This window comes from Bos mutus, chromosome 4 (assembly GCF_027580195.1).
Source record: "Bos mutus isolate GX-2022 chromosome 4, NWIPB_WYAK_1.1, whole genome shotgun sequence".
Classification (NCBI taxonomy): domain Eukaryota; kingdom Metazoa; phylum Chordata; class Mammalia; order Artiodactyla; family Bovidae; genus Bos; species Bos mutus.
This window is the reverse complement of record NC_091620.1, coordinates 74711975-74732174: the sequence shown is the minus strand read 5'-3', so window position 1 is coordinate 74732174 and position 20200 is coordinate 74711975. Positions and strand designations below refer to the sequence as shown.

Here is a 20200-nt window from a genome sequence, read left to right as displayed (position 1 = left end):
CATTCCAGGATGTCTGGCTCTAGGTCAGTGATCACACCATGGTGATTATCTGGGTTGTGAAGATCTTTTTTGTACAGTTCTTCTGTGTATTCTTGCCATCTCTTCTTAATATCTTCTGCTTCTGTTAGGTCCATACCATTTCTGTCCTTTATCGAGCCCATCTTTGCATGAAATATTCCCTTGGTATCTCTGATTTTCTTGAAGAGATCCCTAGTCTTTCCCATTCTGTTGTTTTCCTCTAATTCTTTGCATTGATCGCTGAAGAAGGCTTTCTTATCTCTTCTTGCTGTTCTTTGGAACTCTGCATTCAGATGTTTATATCTTTCCTTTTCTCCTTTGCTTTTCGCTTCTCTTCTTTTCACAGCTATTTGTAAGGCCTCCCCAGACAGCCATTTTGCTTTTTTGCATTTCTTTTGTATGGGGATGGTCTTGATCCCTGTCTCCTGTACAATGTCACGAACCTTATTCCATAGTTCATCGGGCACTGTATCTATCAGATCTAGGCCCTTAAATCTATTTCTCACTTCCACTGTATAATCATAAGGGATTTGATTTAGGTCATACCTGAATGGTCTAGTGGTTTTCCCTACTTTCTTCAATTTAAGTCTGAATTTGGCAATAAGGAGTTCATGGTCTGAGCCACAGTCAGCTCCTGGTCTTGTTTTTGCTGACTGTATAGAGCTTCTCCATCTTTGGCTGCAAATCTTCACTTCTTCTTTATTCTTTTTTCATTTTTCTGTTCAGATTGGATGAGTTTCACTGCATTTAGATTTCCAGGATCCTTTTTTTACTTCATCTAGTGTGCTGTTGAACCCCTCTAGCTTCTTTTTCACTTCATTTATTGTATTCTTCAGCTCTGTGGCTTCTTTAAAACTTTATTTTAAATTGGAGGATAATTATTTTTCAATGTTGTGTTGGTTTCTGCCATACAACATTGTGAATCAGCCATAAGTAAACTCTTATTTAGTCCTTTTTTATATTTCCTTTCCCTCTGTGGAAGTTCTTGTTGTGTTCATTCATTCTCCCAAGTTTGGTATGTATCTTTATGACCATTACTTTGAACTCTCTATCAGGTCAATTACTTACCTGCATTTTGTTAAGATTTTTTCTGATGTTTTAGTTTGTTCTTTCCTCTGGAAGATATTCATCTGTTTCTTCATTTGGCTTGATTCTCTGTTGGTTTCTATGTATTAGATTGAAACAACCACCTTTCCCATTTTGAAGGTCTTGTGTAGGTGAACCTTATTGTTCAATCTTGCCCCAGCTCTTAGCTGTTTCTCAAAACTTGTGATTGTCCAAACAACCTGCTTTATTTTTATTAGCTCCTAGTATTTGATGATGTGCCAAGAGCTGTCAGTGTCCCAAGAAGAGATTCTCAGTAAACCCCCAAATGAAGATTGATTGGAAGCCAGACCCTAAGGTAGCAACTTTTAAAGTATGCAAATGTACTTCTTTTGGGGGGAGTCTGGGAGATGGGTGTTTCTGTCTGTATCTTCTTTACTAAGCTGTGGAATGGCAGCCAGCTAAGTACCGTTTCCTTGTTTGCTACTGTCTTATTGAATCTGTGAACATAAGCCCCACTGACCACCAGAGCCAGGTGATCAAGGGGTGTCCCTTGGGTGGCAGCCCCAAACCAGAGGCATACACAAACTCCTTTCTGGGAAATAGCAATGACCTACAGCAAGACAGGGAGAGAATGCAAAGATGGCACCTGTCTGTTCTCCCCGTCTCCAGAGAGCCTTGCTCTTGGTTTCTTTCATTGAAAATGTTGGTTTCAGTCTTTTGCCTGTACTGTGTCCTTGGGGGTCAGCCATGATGATTCTGTGGAAACCCTTTAGGTTACTCTCTCTGAATTCACTACAGCCTTGTGAGTGTTGTGAATGCAAGCCCTGTTAACTTTCAAAGCTAGATGTTTTGGGGGACCCATCTCTCAGGCGGAAGTCTTAAAAGTTGGAACACAAGATGGGGACCCTAAACCCCTTGCTCTTCAGGGGGAAGCTGGGAGTTGTCAGTTCCTTCCCAGTTGTGTGTCCCTGAACCAGGCGTGGGGTTGATGGTGGCCTTTCCTACCCATTTCCCAGTGTATGGGAATCGCTTAGTTTCAAGATTTTGTTCACAGGCAGTTGTTTCGTATGTAGCTAAAGATTTGGTGTGTCCACATAGGAGGTGAGTTCAAGCTCTTCTATGTGACTATCTTGAACAAGAACCAAGTGGTCTTTTGTTTTGTCTTAAACTTTAAGAAAAATGTAATTCCTGTTCTGTTAACACTGAGAGCTTGAAAGAGATGGAAATAGTCCCAATTCATTCAACAACCTGATCCCCAACCTGACAAGAATAGCATGAAAAGACTGTAAATCTGTTTCAATTGTGAATAAAGATATACAGATACTAAATAAAATACTAACAAATTAAACCTATTACATGATTAAGGTAATAATATTCCTTCTGAGACCAAATTGACGTAAAGGGAGGATCCAAATTGGGAAATAGATTGATGTAATTTTTTGCATAAATAGATTAAAAGCAAGAGCACATAATGACCTCATAATTAGAAAGCCATTTGATACAACCTTGTAAATCAGCTATACTTCAATTTTTTTTTAAGTTGCATTAGAAAGGGAATTCCCTGGTGGTCCATTGGTTACAGCTCTGTACTCTCACTGCCTAGGGCCTGGATTCAATCCCTGGTCAGGGAACTAAGATCCTACAAGCTATGTGGCATAGCCAAGAAGAAATAAAAAGAGAGAGAGACATTTGAATATCATTATTTCTAATAAAAACAGCAAGTTAGGAATAAATAGAAGGAAATATTCTTAAGTTGTTGAGGAACATCCATCAAAAACCAAAAGCAAACATTCTATTTCATGGTGAAACACTGCTAGCATCCTTATTAAATTCAAGAACAAGAGAAGTATGGGACTTTACTGGTGGTCCAGTGGTTAAGGCTCCACACTTCACTGTAGGGGGCACAGGTTTGATCCCTGGTCAGGGAGCTTTGAGATCCCACATGCTACATGGCATGGCCAAAAATAAACAAACAAAAAGAACAGGAGAAGGGTAGCTGATATCACAGCTGTTATTCAGCATTGTCCTGGAGTCTTTGGCAGCTTGGTGAGAAAGGAAAAACTGAATGAATATTAGAAAGGAGGCAAAAATATAATTAGTAAATGACATAATGATTTATTTGGAAAAACCTAAGAGAATAAGCTGAATAACTTTAGAAACAAGAAGAGTTGAATAAAGTAATGTGAATGCAAGATAAATATACCCTATAGCTTTTTGTATATAAGCAGTAACTAATTCAAAATATAATTGAAAAGATTTTATGATAGCTATAAAATCCTTAAAAACTAGGAATACATCTAGCAAGAAGCCTATACGAAGATAATTTTTATGAAGGACATAGAGTCTATAAAGGGAAAAAACATATTATGTTCCTGATTGGAATGATTCTGTATGGTGACAATTATCTTGAAATTTGTCTTACTATAATGTTATTGTTTGGTAGTCACTTTTCTTTGAGAATTGTAATGTCTCCTCAGTTTACTTGAAGAGATGGTGAACTACTGAACCTAAAATTCTTTCACTGTCTTATTAGTATAAAGCTAAGTGGAGAACTGGGACATACATACCTGACTGCCTCACCGATATAATAGCAATTCAAAAACTAATCAGTTGAAATGCTGGATATTTGATCATCACCATCCTATAAACTTTTTAGACTTTTAAGGCTTATATTTCTTTACTGAAAAAGTAAAATGTGATTTTTATTATAAATTCAAGCAGACACCCACCAGTGGGCTGACACCAACTTTGGGAACCCCAAGACCCTGCATCCACTCATAAGTGAGCCAGCGGTAGCTTGGGGCCTGAACTCCACCCACCAGCTGCCAGATACTTTGGACTTCTTAGGCAGCCACTCCAGAAATAACTCCACCCACCAGAATACCAGCATTAGATCTGGGAACCCCAGCCCTGTGGTCACTGATCCCAGAACCAAGCTCTTCCCACCAGTGAGTCAGCACTAGGCCTGGGACTCCCAGAGTTTTGCAGCCAGCTATCTTACGGCCCTGGCAACCAACTGGACGAAGGGTCCGCCGCACCTGCCAGACCACAGAGTAGTCAGCCCTCCACAACGGAAGAACCCATGCCCCGCCATGGAGGGAGCACCCCTAGGGATTATAACTCTGGTGACCAGAAGGAGTATGCTGTTGGAACCCATAGGGTGTCTCCTACATAAGACGGTTTCTCCAAGGTCAAAAACGTAACCAGCATACCAGATAAATACAAATAAAGACAATGAATCAGGGAAAAATGTGACAAAGGAACATATTCCAAAGAAGAAACAAGATAAAATCCCAGAAGGACTAAATGAAGTGGAAATAGGCAGTCTGCCCAATAAAGTGTCTGAAATAATGATAAAGATGATTAAAGAACTCGGGAGAAGAATGGATGAGTACAGTGAGAAGTTTAGCAAATTAGAAGATGTAAAGAAGACCCAAACAGAGCTGAAAAAGACAATAACTGATTTTAAAAATATACTACAAAAAAACAGTAGAATAGTGAGCTGGAAGACAATATAGTGGCAATTATTGAAGCTGAACAGGGGAAAAAAAAAGTAGTTTGAGAGACCTCTGGGACAACATTAAGCATACTAATATTCACATTATGGCAGCAGTCCCCAAACTTTTTGGCACCAGGGACCAGTTTCATAGAAGACAGTTTTTCATGAATATGGGCAGTTGGTGGTTTGGGGATAATCCAGGCACATTACACTTATTGTGCACTTTATTTCTGTTATTGCATCAGCTTCACCTGAGATCATCAGGCATTAGATCCCCAAGGTTGGGCACCCCTCAATCATGGTGTCCTGGAAGGAGAAAAAGAGAAAGGGGCAAAGAACATATTTGAAGACATAATAGTTGAAATCCCTCCTAACGTGGGAAAGGAAACAGACGTCCAAGTCCGGGAAGCAGAGAGACTTCTTAACAGGATCACCCAAAGGAGATCAGTCCTGGGTGTCCATTGGAAGGACTGATGTTGAAGCTGAAACTCCAGTACTTTAGCCACCTGATGTGAAGAACTGACTTATTTGTAAAGACCCTGATGCTGGAAAAGATTGGGGGGCAGGAGGAGAAGGGGACAACAGAGGATGAGATGCTTGGATGGCATCACCGACTCAATGGACATGAGTTTGGGTAAACTCTGGGAGTTGGTGATGGACAGGGAGGCCTGGTGTGCTGCAGTCCATGGGGCTGCAGAGTTGGACACAACTGAGTGATGAACTGAACTGAAAGAGGATCACACCAAGACACATTGTAATTAAAATAGCAAAAAGTAAGATAAAGAGAGAATATTAAAAGCTCCAAGGGAAAAGCATCAAGTTCCATGCAAGCAAATTCGAGTATGTTTATCAGCTAACTTTTCAGCACAAACTCTGCATACCAGAGGGAAGTGGGACAATATATATAAAGTCATGAAAAGGAAAAACCTACTTGGCAAGGCTGTTGCTCAGATTTGATGGAAAGAATGAAAATTTTAGAAACAAGCAAAAGCTGAGTTCAGCACCACCAAATCAGCTTTATAAGATGTTTTTTAATTTATTTTTTTTATGTTGGAGTATAGTTGATTCACAGTATGTGTTAGTTTCAGGTGTACAGCAAAGTGATTCCGTCATACATATATCCCTTCTTTTTCAGATTCTTTTCCTATCTAGGTTATTACAAAATATTGAGTTCCCTATGCTACACAGTAGATCGTTGTTGAGCATCTATTTTATATATAGTAGTGTGTTAATTCCAGTCTCCTAATTTATCCCTTCTCCCTGCCTTTCCCCTTTGGTAACCATAAGTTTGATTTTTTTTTTTTTTTTTTCCTGGCTCTGCCAAGAACACAGTCTAGGGTGTGTGTTCTTGTGGTCAGCAGTCTCCATCCGCTTTCTGTAAAAACAGTGGGAATGTGTGTTAGGCCTTTATCTGTATCTTTCAAGGAACTGGGAGTTTGGTGATTCTGTTATGTGGCAGGATTATAGTCTTAATTGTTAGCAGTTCCTTAGCCCAACAGCTGTTCTTTGTTTCTTCTTCCCATTTCCCAATCATTAACTGTTGAGTAAGCATTTTACTTCAAAAGACTGAGGACACGGGCTTGTACACGGTTTCAGAATGATCATCTCTAGGTCATCCAAAGAAATGTTAGTGCAAATGGCATTATTTCATTCTCTTTGATAGCTAAGTAATATTCCATTGTATGTATGTACCACATCTTTTTCTATTCCTTTGTGGATGGGCATTTTGGTTACTTCCATGTCTTGGCTATTGTAAATAGTGCTGCAGTGAACAGTGGGGTACACATACCTTTTTGAATTACTTTCTGCAGATATATACCCAGGAGTGGGCTTGCTAGATCATATGGTAGCAGTATTTTTAGTTTTTTAAGGAACCTCCATTCTGTTCTCCACAGTGGTTGTACCGATTTGCATTCCCACCAACAGTGTATAGGACGAGGCCCTTTTCTCCAAACGCTCTGCAGCATTTTTGTTTGTAGATTTTTTGATGATGGCCATTCTGACAAGAGTGAGGTGACACTTCCACGTAGTTTTGATTTGTATTTCTCTAATAATTAGTGATGTTGAGTATCTTTTTATGTGCTTTTCAGCCATCTGTATATCTTTGGAGAAATGTCTATTTAGATCCTCCACCCATTTTTTTGGTTAGGTTTTTTCTTTTTTTAAATACTGAGCTGCATGAGCTGTTTGTATATTTTGGAGACTAACCCCTTGTCAGTTGCTTAGTTTTCAAGTATTTTCTCCTATTCTGTGGGTTGTCTTTTTGTTTTCTTGATGGTTTTATTTTTGTTTTTACTTTCATTACTCTAGGAGGTGATTCAAAAATAATATTGCTGCAATAGGTATCAGAGAGAATTCTACCTAGATTTTCCTCTTAGGTTTTATAGTATCTGGACTTACATTTAGATTTTGAGTTTATTTTTGTGCATGGTGTTAGGGAGTGTTCTGATTTCATCCTTTAACATGTTGCTGTCCAGTTCGCCCAGCACCCCATGTCAAAGAGACAGTGTTTTCTCTCTATTGTACATTGTTGCCCCCCTTTTGTAGTTGACCATTGGTGCATGGGGCTTCCCTGGTGGCTCAGACGGTAAAGAATCTGCCTGCAATGTGGGAGACCTGGGTTCGATCCCTGGGTTGGAACGATCCCCTGGAGGAGGGCATGGCATCCCACTCCAGTATTCTTGCCTGGAGAATCCCCATGGACTGAGGAGTCTGCCGGGCTACAGTCCATGGAGTTGCAAAGAGTCAGACATGACTGAGCAACTAAGCAAAACACAGCACATCAGTGCGTGGGTTTATCACTGGAGTTTTATCCTGTTCCATTGATCTGTATTTCTGCTTTTGTGCCAGTAACATGGTTTTGATGACTCTAGCATTGTAGTATAGTCTGAAGTCAAGAAACTGGATGCCTCCAGCTCCATTTTTTTCTTTCTCAAGATTAGTTTGACTATTTAGGGTCTTCTGTGTTTCCATACAAATTGTAAAAAAAATTTTGTTCTAATTCTGTGAAAAATGCCATTGGTAGTTTGATAGGTGTTGGATTTAATTGGTAGATTGCTTGGCTTAGTATAGTCATTTTAATGATACTGATTCGTCCAACCCAGGAACCTGGTTTATCTTTCCATCTGTTTGTGTCATCTTCAGTATCTTTTTTCAGTCTTATACTTTTCAAAGTACAGGTCTTTTATCTCCTCAGGTAGGTTTGTTTCTTGGTATTTTATTCTTTGTGATATGAAGGCAAATGGCATTTTTCCCTTAATTTGTTGTTCTGATCTTTCTTTGCTAGTGTATAGAAATGTGACACATTTCCGTTTTTTAATTTTGTATCCTGAAACTTAACCAAATTCATTGATGAGCTTTAGTAGTTTTCTGGTAACGTCTTTAGGAATTCCAAAGTATAGTATCATGTCATCGGCAAACAGTGAATTTTACTTCTTCTCTTCCTCTTTGGATTCCTTTTCTTTCTTTTTCTTCTCTGATTGCCCATGGATATGCCTTTATAAGTCATTTGAATAATAGTGATGAGAGTGGATATCTTTGTGTGGTTCCTGACCTTAAAGGAAGTGCCTTTGGTTTTCACCATTGAGAATGATGTTTACTGTGAATTTGTCACATGTGGCCTTTATTATGCTGGGCTTCCCAGGTGGTACAGTGGTAAAGAACCCACCTGCCAATGCCGGAGACAGAAGAGACGCAGGTTCGATCCCTAGGTCGGGAAGATCCCCTGGAGTAGGAAATGGCAACCCACTCCAGTATTCTTGCCTGGAAAATTCCATGGACAGAGGAGCTGGGTGGGCTGTAGTCCATGGGGTTGCAGAGTCAGACATAAGTGAGCCCATCCTAAATATATATGTGTGGGGGAGTTTCTCTCTCTGCCCCCTTTCTAGAGAGTTTTTTTTTTTTTTTTTTTTTAATCACAAACAGGTATTGAATTTTGTCAAAAGCTTCTTCTGCATCTATTGAGATGGTCATAATGTTCTTTATTAGTTTGTTGAAGTGGTGTATCACATTGATTGATTTGTGTATGTTGGGAATGTTGCATCCCTAGGATAAATCCCACTTGGTAGAATTTGCTTATGAAGCCATCTGGTCCTGGACTTTTGTTTCTTGGGAGCTTTTTAATCACAGTTGCAATTTCAGTACTTGTGATTGGTCTGTTCGTATTTTCTGAGTCTCGGGACATGGTACCTTTCCAAGAGGTTGTCCGTTTTATTGGCATGTAGTAACTTGTAGTAGTCTCTTATGATCCTTTGTATTTCTGTGATATCAGTTTTAACTTCTTTTTCATTTATAATTTTCTTGATTTGAGCCCATCTCCCACTTAATTGGGCAGCAGGCATATGAAAAGATACTCTACATTGCTAATTATTAGATGCCAATTAAAACCACAATGATATATCATCTCACACCTGTCAGAATGGCTGTCATCAAAAAGGCCATAAATAACATGCTGGTGAAGATGTGAGAAAAGGGAATCATCATACGCCGTTAGTGAGAGTGTAGATTGGTGCAGCCACTGTCAAAAACAGCATGGAACTTCCTCATAAAACTAAAAATGAGACTACCGTATGATCCAGCAGTTCCACTCTTGGATATGTATCAAGAGACATAAAATGCTCTGAATAACTGTTGTTATTCAGTCACTAAGTCACGTCTGACTCTTTGCAACTGCATGGCCTGCAGGACTCTGTGGTTCACCATCTCACAGAGTTTGCTCAGATTCATGTCCATTTTGTCGGTGTTGCTGTTTAACCATCTCATCCTCTGCCACCCTCTTCTTTTGCTTTCAATCTTTCCCAGCATCAGGGTCTTTTCTAATGAGTCGACTCTTTGCATCAGATGGCCAAAGTATTGGAGCTTCAGCATCAATCCTTCCAATGAATATTCAGGGTTGATTTCCTTTAGGATTAACTGGTTTGATCTTCTTGCAGTCCAAGAGACTCTCAGGAGTCTCCTGCAGCACCACAATTTAAAAGCACCATTTCTTTGGCACTCAGCCTTCTTTATGGTCCAACACTCATATCTGTACATGACTACTGGAAAAACCATAGCTTTGACTAGACAGACCTTTGTAGACAAAGTGATTTCTTTGTTTTTTAATATGCTATCTAAGTTTATTATAGCTTTCCTTCCAAGAAGCAAGCATCTTTTTAATTTCATGGCTGCAGTCACCATCTGCAGTGATTTTGGAGCCCAAAAAATAAAATCTGTCACTGCTTCTACTTTTTCCTTTTCTATTTGCCATGAAGTGATGGGACTGGATGCCATGATCTTAGTTTTTTGAATGTTGAGTTTTAAGCCAGCTTTTTCACTCTCCTCTTTCACCCTCATCAAGAGACTCTCTAGTTCCTCATTGCTTTCTGCTGTTAGTGTGGTATCATCTGTGTATTTGAGGTTGTTGATATTTCTCCAGACAATTATAATTCCAGTTTGTGATTCATCCAGCCTGGCATTTCACATGATGTACTCTGCATAGAAGTTAAATAAACAGGGTGACAGTATACAGCCTTTTTGTACTCCTTTCTCAATTTGGAACCAGCCCATTGTTCCATATAAGGTTCTAACTGTTGCTTCTTGACCTGAATACAGGTTTCTCAGGAGACAGTTAGGTGGTCTGGTATTCCCATCTCTTTAAGAATTTTTCACAGTTGTGATCCTACACAGCCAAAGGCTTTATCGTAGTCAATGAAGCAAAAGTTAGATTTTTTTTTTTTGAATTCTCATGTTTTCTTTATGATCCAGTGAATGTTTGCAATTTGATCTCTCGTTCTTCTGCCTTTTCTAAACCCAGCTTTAGAAATGAGTACATCTGGAAGTTCTCAGTTCATGTACTGCTGAAGCCTGGCTTGAAGGATTTTGAACATAAGCTTACTAGCATGCAAAATAAGTATAGTTGTCTGGTAGTCTGAACATTCTTTGATACTGCCCTTCTTTGGAATTGGAATGAAAACTAACCTTTTCCAGTCCTGTGGCCACTGCTGAGTTTTCCAAATTTGCTGGCATATTGAGTGCAGCATTTTAACAGCATCATCTTGTAGGATTTGAAATAGCTCAGCTGGAATTTCATCACCTCCACTAGCTTGATTTGTAATAATGCTTCCTAAGTTCCACTTCCCTTCACACTCCAGGATGTCTGGCTCTAGGTGAGTGACCACACCATCGTGGTTATCCAGGTCATTAAGAGCTTTTTTGTACAGTTCTTCTGTGTATTCTTGCCACCTCTTCTTAATCTCTTCTGCTTCTGTTAGGTCCTTACTGTTTCCCTTCTTTATCGTGCCCATCCTTGTATGAAATGTTCCCTTGATAACTCCAATTTTTTTGGAAGAGATCGCCAGTCTTTCCCATTCTGTTGTCTTCCTCCTCTTTGCACTCTTAACTCCCTTGGAATAGATGAAGAAACTGAGGCTTGGAGAGCTTATGTCTCTCGGCTGGTAAATAGCTTAGCTGGAATTTGAACTAGACTTAACCTTGGCTTACTTTTAACTACCACATTACACCTCCTTCTTTCAAGAGAAAATTACCCTTTTCTCTATAAAATTTTATTTGGCTATTCATTAGTAATTTATATACCTATAAAACTTTTTAATGGTTTGTGGGAAAATGTATGAGGAAGTTGTAGACTTTGAAATAGTTTGGAGGTATGAATGAGTTAAATGTATCCTTTCTATGCCTTGTGTATATGTATAAAATCACACAACTTCAGGGCTGCATGGGGACTTTTGGAATCATTGTAGTGTTTGACCAGCCTTATTTTACATATGAGGAAACTGAGACCCAAAAGAGGTTAGGGTTGCCTGCAGCTTTGTGTTTTCGTCTCTCTGGTCTCTGCTACTAACTCCTGTGTGATGTTAGGCAAATCCTTAAATGATCCTGATCTCAGTTTTCTTGTGTGTAAAAACACTTTTGGATGAACCCCCAAAAGTCTTTCCATATGACAGTCTGTGTTTTTATCATTCTTTCACTTACATTTTCAAATCTTGTTTGGGTGAAATAATTGTATAAGGTGTAGATGAGGTGGGTAGTGGGTTCAGGAGTAAAAGCATGGTCCAGAGGTTCTGATTATAAGACATGGGAGTGAGAATCTGCTCCCTCTTTGGCTTTTAGATTTTCCTAATAGTTGATTTCTTATTTGGCTTCTTCAGGACATCAGATCACCTTTTGGTTCTCATAATCTAAGCTTGTACATTTACTTCATATTTGTCTGTGATTCCTCTTTAAGCAATATATTCTATTTTAATATAATAATATGTGTTTATTGTAAAAAAAAAAATTAAAGAAAAAGAAAAAACAAGAAAGAATTCATGAGAACGGGGTAGAAAATAAGTCATTTGTAATCCCAGTATCCAAAGATGATAAATTTAATAATTTGAGACACATTTTATTTTTTAGGATTTGATGAATTATCATGGGTGGTGAGAGAGAAGTATAAAGCAAAGATGCCCTTGGTTTGGGAAACCGGCTAGATAGTGGTCTCATTCAGTGAGGTAGAGATTTTGAAGCCTAGTAGATTTGTGTGGGAGGGCAATGTATTCAGGATAGAGTACAGTTAGTTTGAGGTGTCTTTAAGGTACCTAAATTGAAGTGCCAGTTAGTAAGTTGATTTATATAATTTAAGCTCTGGAAATAGAGTTCTAACTTGGGGGTTAGGATTGAGGAGTCATCAGCATATAGATGAGCACAGCTATGGTATCATACAGCAGCACCTATTGTAAATTGCTACACCCCGCCCCAACTCCACGGAGGGCAGTATATTGTGGACACTTGTGCTGTCTGGCCTGTATTCGTAGCTTAATTTGGAAAGAATCATGTTCTATGTTTATAACACAGTGACTGCATTATACAAATGGTTTCTGTTTTCCTGTGGAGATTTCTGTAAAGAGAATTTTTTAAAAGGTGCAAGCTTTAAACTTCAAAACTTCCTGAGCAGATCCAGCATTTAACTGCTCGCCCTTTTCCTTAGAACAACAGCTTCTGTCATCACCCCCAGTTGGACTGTTCTTCTAGCATCACAGTCGTCACCCTTGCTCACAGAAACTGAACAAAATCACCTCACGGGCAGCATGATCGGGTCCCTCGCATAGCTTTTCCTCTGGCCTCTGATCGGAGCAGGTCTCCCAAATGCAAATTCTGTTTCTTAATGAAGCTATGCCTGTGGAAAGTGCTCCACTGGATGGGCGTACCTGATTTTTAGAAAGAAGAAACAGAAAATGCTATTGGCATGCAGTGCCTTACTAAAAGAAAAGAGAAGTACCAAGACCATGGGCTAATTTCTTAATACCTATAAGGCTTAGTATTCCATCTGTAAATTGAGAATCATAATAGTATCTTCTTCTGAGAGATCACTTGACGATTAAATGAGTTAAGGTATATAAAGTGCTCAAAACGGTGCTTGGCATCAGGATATGATTCAGGATTTGTCTTTTAAGTCTTATATTGATTTTAAATGAACTTTAAATAACTTTATTCTTATGTAGAAGACTTAACCAGTGGATCATATGATGACACCCTAAATGCTGAACAAGTTCAGAAACTCCTTTACCTGCTTGAATCGACTGAGGATCCTGGCATTATCGAACGAGCTTTGGTCACTCTGGGTAACAATGCAGCCTTTTCGGCCAACCAAGTGAGTACCCTAGTCTCTAAACACGCTCCTCCCATTCTCACACACCGGCAGTAATTGTGACTCTGATAAGTTACGTAACCTCCCAGAGCCTCAAGTTTTTCATCTATAAATAGTGTGGTTATGGATATCTACAGAATAATGTTTGTTTACTTCTGAAAAGCATAGCCTAGTATATCTGTGAGGTTGGTCACCAGCATCATGTTTGTAATAAGTGTATCTAATCAGCACTTAGTAGTATTGCATGGCCTTTTTAATTATTCACAACTCAGCAGGGTTGCAGTAGAGCAACAGAAGCATCTGGCATTTAAGTACGTGCTTTACATTGTACAAGGGCTGACAAGGATGGTTCTGAAGCAGGTGCTCCCTGGACCACACTCTGACAGCCACGGACCAGTGTAAATGTAAATGGCTTCTACTTCCCCCCAACCTCCCGTGGAGAAAGAGTAAAACAGTTTTTGTCATTATTTTCAGCTAATGCCCTGTGTTAACCTTGGCATGAATGCAAAATTTTGAATTTATACTTCATGTCAGTCCATCTTTATCCACCATGTCAAGGTTAGCTCTAGAGATTTATAGGGAGATATAAGGAATATGTGTGTATTATGTACATCTCCGTTATAAGTGACAGACCTCAACTTAGGTTATTTTAAAATGAAAAGGGAAAATACTGAGCTCGGTTAACTTGGATGTCCAAGGATAGCTTTGGTTTGAGACACAAGTGTGACTAGAGATCAAGGTTACAGAAAGCATTATCAGACCTCTCTCTCTCTCTCACTGTCTTTTGACTGCTTGCCCCGACTTCTTTTTGTGTAATGATTTTTGTCTCTCTGGCCACAAAGAGGTTTTCTTCACAGGGATGGAATGAAAGCCACTGGCCTCTCAAGCTTTCTTGTTTGAGCCTCATGATCTAAAAGGTGGAGTTACTCTGCCAGTATCAAGTGCCAACCCTTTGGCTCGATTGTTGGGCTGGCCTGGGCCATGATTAGCGGGTCCTGGCTCACATGCAGGCAGAAACAGCAGGGAGGGTGTGAACACAGGTGACCAGCAGTCCCACAGGAACTGTATGGGACAGAGGAGGTGCTGTGTCTCTCCCCGTAGAAAGAGGGCTGCCAGGCAGACAAAAATAACAGACGGTGACTACCTTATTAGCATGCCTATATCGAGGGTATTTCTGATGCCATAGTTTTATATTCCTTTGAAACAAACTGTAGTCAGAGTGGGTGAGAAGCCACTGGTGAACACGTACTTTGTTGGGTAATAGGAGTTGCTGTCCCTTGTCATCAGATACGGTGCTTTCATCTGCTTTTATGGTACAGTTTTGTGTTTTTTTTTTAAGACTGTCTCCTAGTAACCACAGGTCCTTAGGAAGAACCTGAAATTGCAGAGGGAAAGCTTCTGTATCTCTTTTCTTGATAGAACAGCATGTTTTGACCTGACAGGAGTCATTTTCAGCTTATTTTTCTTGTAGGAAATGAAGCATTATGCCTCTTTCAATGTTGAGATGAAGGCACATAATATTTAGTGTTGCAGTTGGCTGTGAGAAATCCCCAGCTTATTTTTCCTTTGAAAATTTGGGCATCGTTTCCAAACTTTGTGGAACTTCAATTCTTCAGGATGTTAATAAGTTCCTCAACTCCCACAATTGAAAAACGATCTTCTTTTTGGATAAACTTTATAAAAGTACAACATACAATACTCTGCTCTTGGAGATTCCAATCACATGACCATAGGATTGCATCACAGTGAAGAGACATGTTTACTCTTGTTATAACCAGAGTTTCTCAAACTTACTTATCTATGAAACCTACTTTTTTAAATGAGACTTTTGGTTGCACTTGGTCTTCGTTGCTGCACGCGGGTTTTCTCTATTTGCTGTGAACACGGGCTTTTCATTGCAGTGGCTCCTCTTGTTGAGGAGCACAGGCTCTAGGCGCGCGGATGTCAGGAGTTGCAGCGTGTGGGCCCAGGAGTTGTGGCATGCGGCTGTAGTTGCTCCATGGCATGTGAATCTTCCCGACCAGGGACTGAACCTGTGTCCCCCGCATTGGCAGGTGGTCTCTTAACCACTGTACCACCAGCGAAGTCCCAAATCTCCTTTGTAAAAACGGAACATCTGTTTACATCTTGAGGGATTAGTATTCCAAAGTATTCATTTCAGCAAAACACTGGTTTTGTTCTAAATCTTAATGCATTTCCAAATTGCTCTGTAAGAGAGAGATAACTTATTTCAAAGTAAAATTATTTTGTTTGTAAATTACTTTGAGATCACTGTAGTAGCTCTACAAATCTTCATTGTATATCTCCATGCTATAGTTTAAATATTACATATATTAATAATTTATTTTCAGTTACTTTCTTAAGCTGTAGAGTTATGGGTAGTAAACTTTTTTAAAAAATAGGAATTAGAGGTTGTATATGGGAACATTATTTCTGAAGAGTCATTAATTTTTATTTGTATTTGTAGATGCAAAGAATGTAATAAAGGGGAGGTTGCATATTGAAGTCATGGTTCTGTTTTTTCCTCCTAGATCGTTATTCGTGAATTGGGTGGTATTCCAATCGTTGGAAGCAAAATTAACAATCCCAATCAGAGTATTAAAGAAAAAGCTTTAAATGCACTGAATAACCTGAGTGTGAATGTTGAAAATCAAATCAAGATAAAGGTAAGTTACCTTAAACTACAAAAGGTAAGGTTTTCTAATAAATGAGAGAGGAAAAAAAGGTAAGTAATGAAATTTTAGTAGACCATACTTTATAGCTTTTAGCCAAGAATTTATTATTGTATTTATTATTATAAAGCCAGATTTATTATTTCTGGCTTTATTGAGATATAATCAACATAAATATTGTATAAGTTTAAGGTATAAAACATGATTTGATACATGTATATATTGCAAAATGATTACCACTACTGCATAGCGTTGGGCTTGCAGGTGGTGCTGGCGGTGAACAGCCTGCCTGCCAGTGCAGCTAGACATAACAAATGCGGGTTCAGTCCCTAGGTTGGAAAGATCCCCTGGAGGATGGCACGGCAACCCGCTTCAGTATTCTTTCCTGGAGAAGCGCATTGACAGAGGAACCTGGTGGTCTGTGGCCCATAGAGTCACAAGAGCTGGACATGACCGAAGCAACTTAGCATGCATGCACTATAGCAGTAGCTCATAATTACCTGTGCGTGCGCGTGTGGTGAGAACATTGGAGATCTACTCTTAGCATGCAAGTATCCAATATAGTATTGTGAAGTATAGTTATCTTGCTATACGTTGGACCCCAGAACGTATTCATTTTATAACTTTTAAGTTTATATACTTGGATCAGAATCTCCCCATTTCCTTCACCTGAACATGCTACTCTCTGTTTCTAGGAGTTTGACTTTTTCATATTCCACATATAAGATTTTTGTCTTCTCTGACTTATTTCACTTAGCATAATGCCCTCAGTCCATCCATTTTTCACAAATAGCAGAATTTCCTTCTTTTTTTATAGTGAACAGTATTCCATTGTATATATAGATTACATTTCCTTATCCATTTGTCCGTAAGTTGACATTTAGGTTATTTCTGTGTCTTGGCTATTGTGACTCGTGCTGCAATGAACATGGTGGCACAGATACTGCTTTGAGAGAGTGATTTTGTTTCCTCTGGATCCATGCCCAAAAGTGGGATGCTGGACCATATGACAGTTCTATTCTTAATTTTTTGAAGATTATCCATACTGGTTTCCATAGTGGCCGCACTAACCACCAGCAGTACACAAGGATTCCTTTTTCTCTTCTTGCCGATACTTGTTACTTCTTGACTTTTTGATAATAACCATTCCAGTAAGTGTGAGGTGAGATTTCACTGTGGTTTTGATTTGCATTTCCCTAATGATTAATGATGTTGACCATCTTTTCGTAAACCTATGACCATTTGTATGTCTTTGGGAAAATGTCTCTTCAGGTCTTCTGCTCATTTTTTATGCACAATAAGAGGAGGAAGGCACCGGAACCAGCCAGTAAGAAGTGCAGTGGACTTTTGAATTTGACGTTCAGTTTAATCCAAGTGTGAAAAAGGAACCGGGCCAAAGTCAGATAGTATCAGCAGAAAGACACAATAAGTTAGGAAATAACGTTAATTCAACTTTTATTGAGCTCGTGCTCTGTGTTGCAGAGTTTAGAAATGAACATGATTAACTCTTGTAAGAAAGCTAGAAAGAGATACAGCATGTCCAAAAAGATTTGTAATTCAAGGCAGAACATGATGAAATACTTTAAGGAAAAATACAAGTAAAATATTGTTGAATACACAGAAAGGAGAGTTTTCATTCAGAAGTTTCTGTAAAAGGTAGGGCCCGAGCTGGCTCATAAAACCGTCCAAGGTTTCTACAGCTGGAGTTGAGGAAGAGAAAGGAGCAAGGTGAGGTAAGCAAACTCCAGGAATAACTGAGGTGGCCTGTTTGGTAATCTTGTTGCCAGAACTGAAGTGAAGAAAAGATTCAGAGCCAATAAGGATGTAAACCCTCAGCACATTTTAGGAATTGCTTGGAAAGACAGGAGCATCCTATGAAAATATATGATTTATAATAAGCTAAGGAAGTGCCATATTTTTAAAAGGATGGATGCATAATGAAATTGTAACCCAGGACAGATTGATTTGTAAATATCATTTGGATTTTGAAACCAGATTAAAAATCTAATCTGTTTTACTTACGCAATTTGCTTCACTGCCATCATTTTCGTTTCTGTGGTAACATGAACACATTTGGAAATTTTTTAAAGTTAGTACTGGACAGTTGGTAATTCCTTACCATTTTATATTAGGGAATTTTTCTTACCAATTAGAACTTTGATGAAGTTCAGACTTAGGTGTTTACCTATTACTTGTGAGACATAATTTTTTCAAGCTGGAAGGCTCATGGCCAGACATAGAAAATAGAGTTTCAGGAAATTCTCTGTCCCCCTAGGTTTAGCCTAGATCTATCATGTGTGACATGGGCATACGACCGGCATTGCATTACTTTCAGCCAGTGGTGGTTTACAATATTATAAAGGAGTAATTCATCTACATATACATCATAAATAACAACCTTGGACCAAATAGAGTTTGCCTCTGCTTACTCATAAAAGAAAGAGCTCTGAAGGAAAGCTCTATTTAGTGTCCCTCTCTAGTTCTTTACTTCTAACATGATGTGCCCCTAGATCCTACAGTTCAGATACGGACTGTGGTACAAAATGTCCCCACAGGTCTTCCCCCTTATCCTGCCATGCCCAGACACAGAAAGGTAGACAGAATTGGGAGGCCCCCCACTGGTGTTGAGAGCGTGGTCTCTGCATCTGGACATTGCTCCACCGTCTGGGCAGAGAATCCAAGCTTCTTCAAGGGTTTACAGTCCCCATCTATAAAATAACCATAATACCACTGGCTCATTAGTTGTCTTAGGGCTGAAGTGAGTATATCTGTAAAATGCTCAATGCCTGCTATTAATTAGGGAACTTAAAAAAAGTTACCCAAGTTTGAGATCTTGATAGAAATGCCATCTTTCTTAAAGAGTCAGTCTCATCCTAAACAATCACCTGATTCCACTGTGCAAGAGTTACGGTTTAATAGGAAAGTTTTAGAGATTCTAAGAAGACCCCCTTTTTCCCACCGCAGGTATACGTCAGTCAAGTCTGTGAGGATGTCATCGCTGGCCCCCTGAACTCTGCTGTGCAACTGGCTGGACTGAGGTTGTTAACAAACATGACAGTGACCAATGACCACCAGGACATGCTTAGCAGTTATATTACAGACCTGTTCCACGTGTTGGTCACAGGAAACGGAAGCACCAAGGTATGAAGGAAATGGTGATTGTTTGCAGTTCAAACAGCTATTGCATCCATGTTATTAAGATCAAAATTCATTTTACAAGTCACATTTTTGATGTTCCTTAAAAAAAGAGAAAATTTAAAATTTATTATTCAAAACCTTTCATGGGCCCAAGAAAGTATATTATTTTTATATCCTAACACTGAATTTCAAAATTAACTTATGAAAATGGTCTATTTTTTCTCTTATCAGAAGAATGATATTCATTTGGTTTTATGAAAATCAGTTTCCTCTTTACAGAAGGAGCTAGTGTTGACTGCACCAGATTCAAGACTGTTGTGATCAAAGGAGACTTTGAGCGACAGTGCTGGCAATCCCAACCTCCTGATTATCCCTCCCACTTACCATTCCCCTTTGGGCACCAGAAGTTTGTTTTCTAAGTCTGTGGGTCTGTTTCTATTTGGAACATGTAGTGTATTTGTATAAATGCTAGTTGCCATCTCTCAGTGATGGACACTGTGTTTCTCTATCTGATGTACTTCTCTTAGTATGATCATCTCCAGGTCCGTCCCTGTTGCTGCAATTGACATTCATTCTTTTTTTATGGCTGAGTAATAGTTCGTTGTATATATTTACCACATCTTTTTTATCCACCCGTCAGTGGACATTTTGGTTGCTTGCACATCCTGACTATTGTAAATACAGCTGCAGTGAAGGTTAGGGTACATGTCTGTCTTCAAGTTATGGTTTTCTCTGGATATATGCCCATGAGTGGGGTTGTGTGATCATTTGGTAGCTTTTTTTTTTAGTTACTTAAGGAACCTGCATACTGTTCTCCATAGTGGCTGTTACCAATTTAAATTCCAGTAACAGCCTGAGAGGGTTCCCTTTGCTTAATGTGCTACCCAGCATGTATTCACTGTAGACTTGTTGATAATGGTCATTCTGGCTGGTGCAAGGTAATACCTAGTTGTAGTTTAGATTTGCATTTCAATACTAATAAGTGATGTTGAGCATCTTTTCATGTGCTTTTCTCTTTAAAACAGTGTGTAAAATTTACCTCTTTGCATTGGCTTCTTGAAAGTCTGCCCTTTTATGATTTCTCCTTCAATTACCACACCAACATTTGTTCAGGGCAGATATCATTTATAGCCCTAAAGGCCTTGGGAATATAATGTGCCTGTAAGCATCAGTTTTCAAGCTATAGGTATGGGAAATGACCACAAC

The 20200-nt window shown here is 39.1% G+C and overlaps 1 protein-coding gene across 4 annotated transcripts in view; it reads left to right on the top strand.

The window, feature by feature from the left end:
• Nucleotides 1–20200, top strand: part of ARMC10 (armadillo repeat containing 10) — a 123625-nt gene that overhangs the window by 17399 nt on the left and 86026 nt on the right. For all 4 annotated transcript variants that reach the window (XM_070369663.1, XM_070369664.1, XM_070369665.1 and 1 more), the window contains exons 2-4: nucleotides 13039–13187; nucleotides 15716–15850; nucleotides 18821–18997. In XM_070369663.1, the coding sequence (XP_070225764.1) occupies nucleotides 13039–13187; nucleotides 15716–15850; nucleotides 18821–18997 (461 nt within the window). The remainder of the gene's footprint in view (nucleotides 1–13038; nucleotides 13188–15715; nucleotides 15851–18820; nucleotides 18998–20200) is intronic.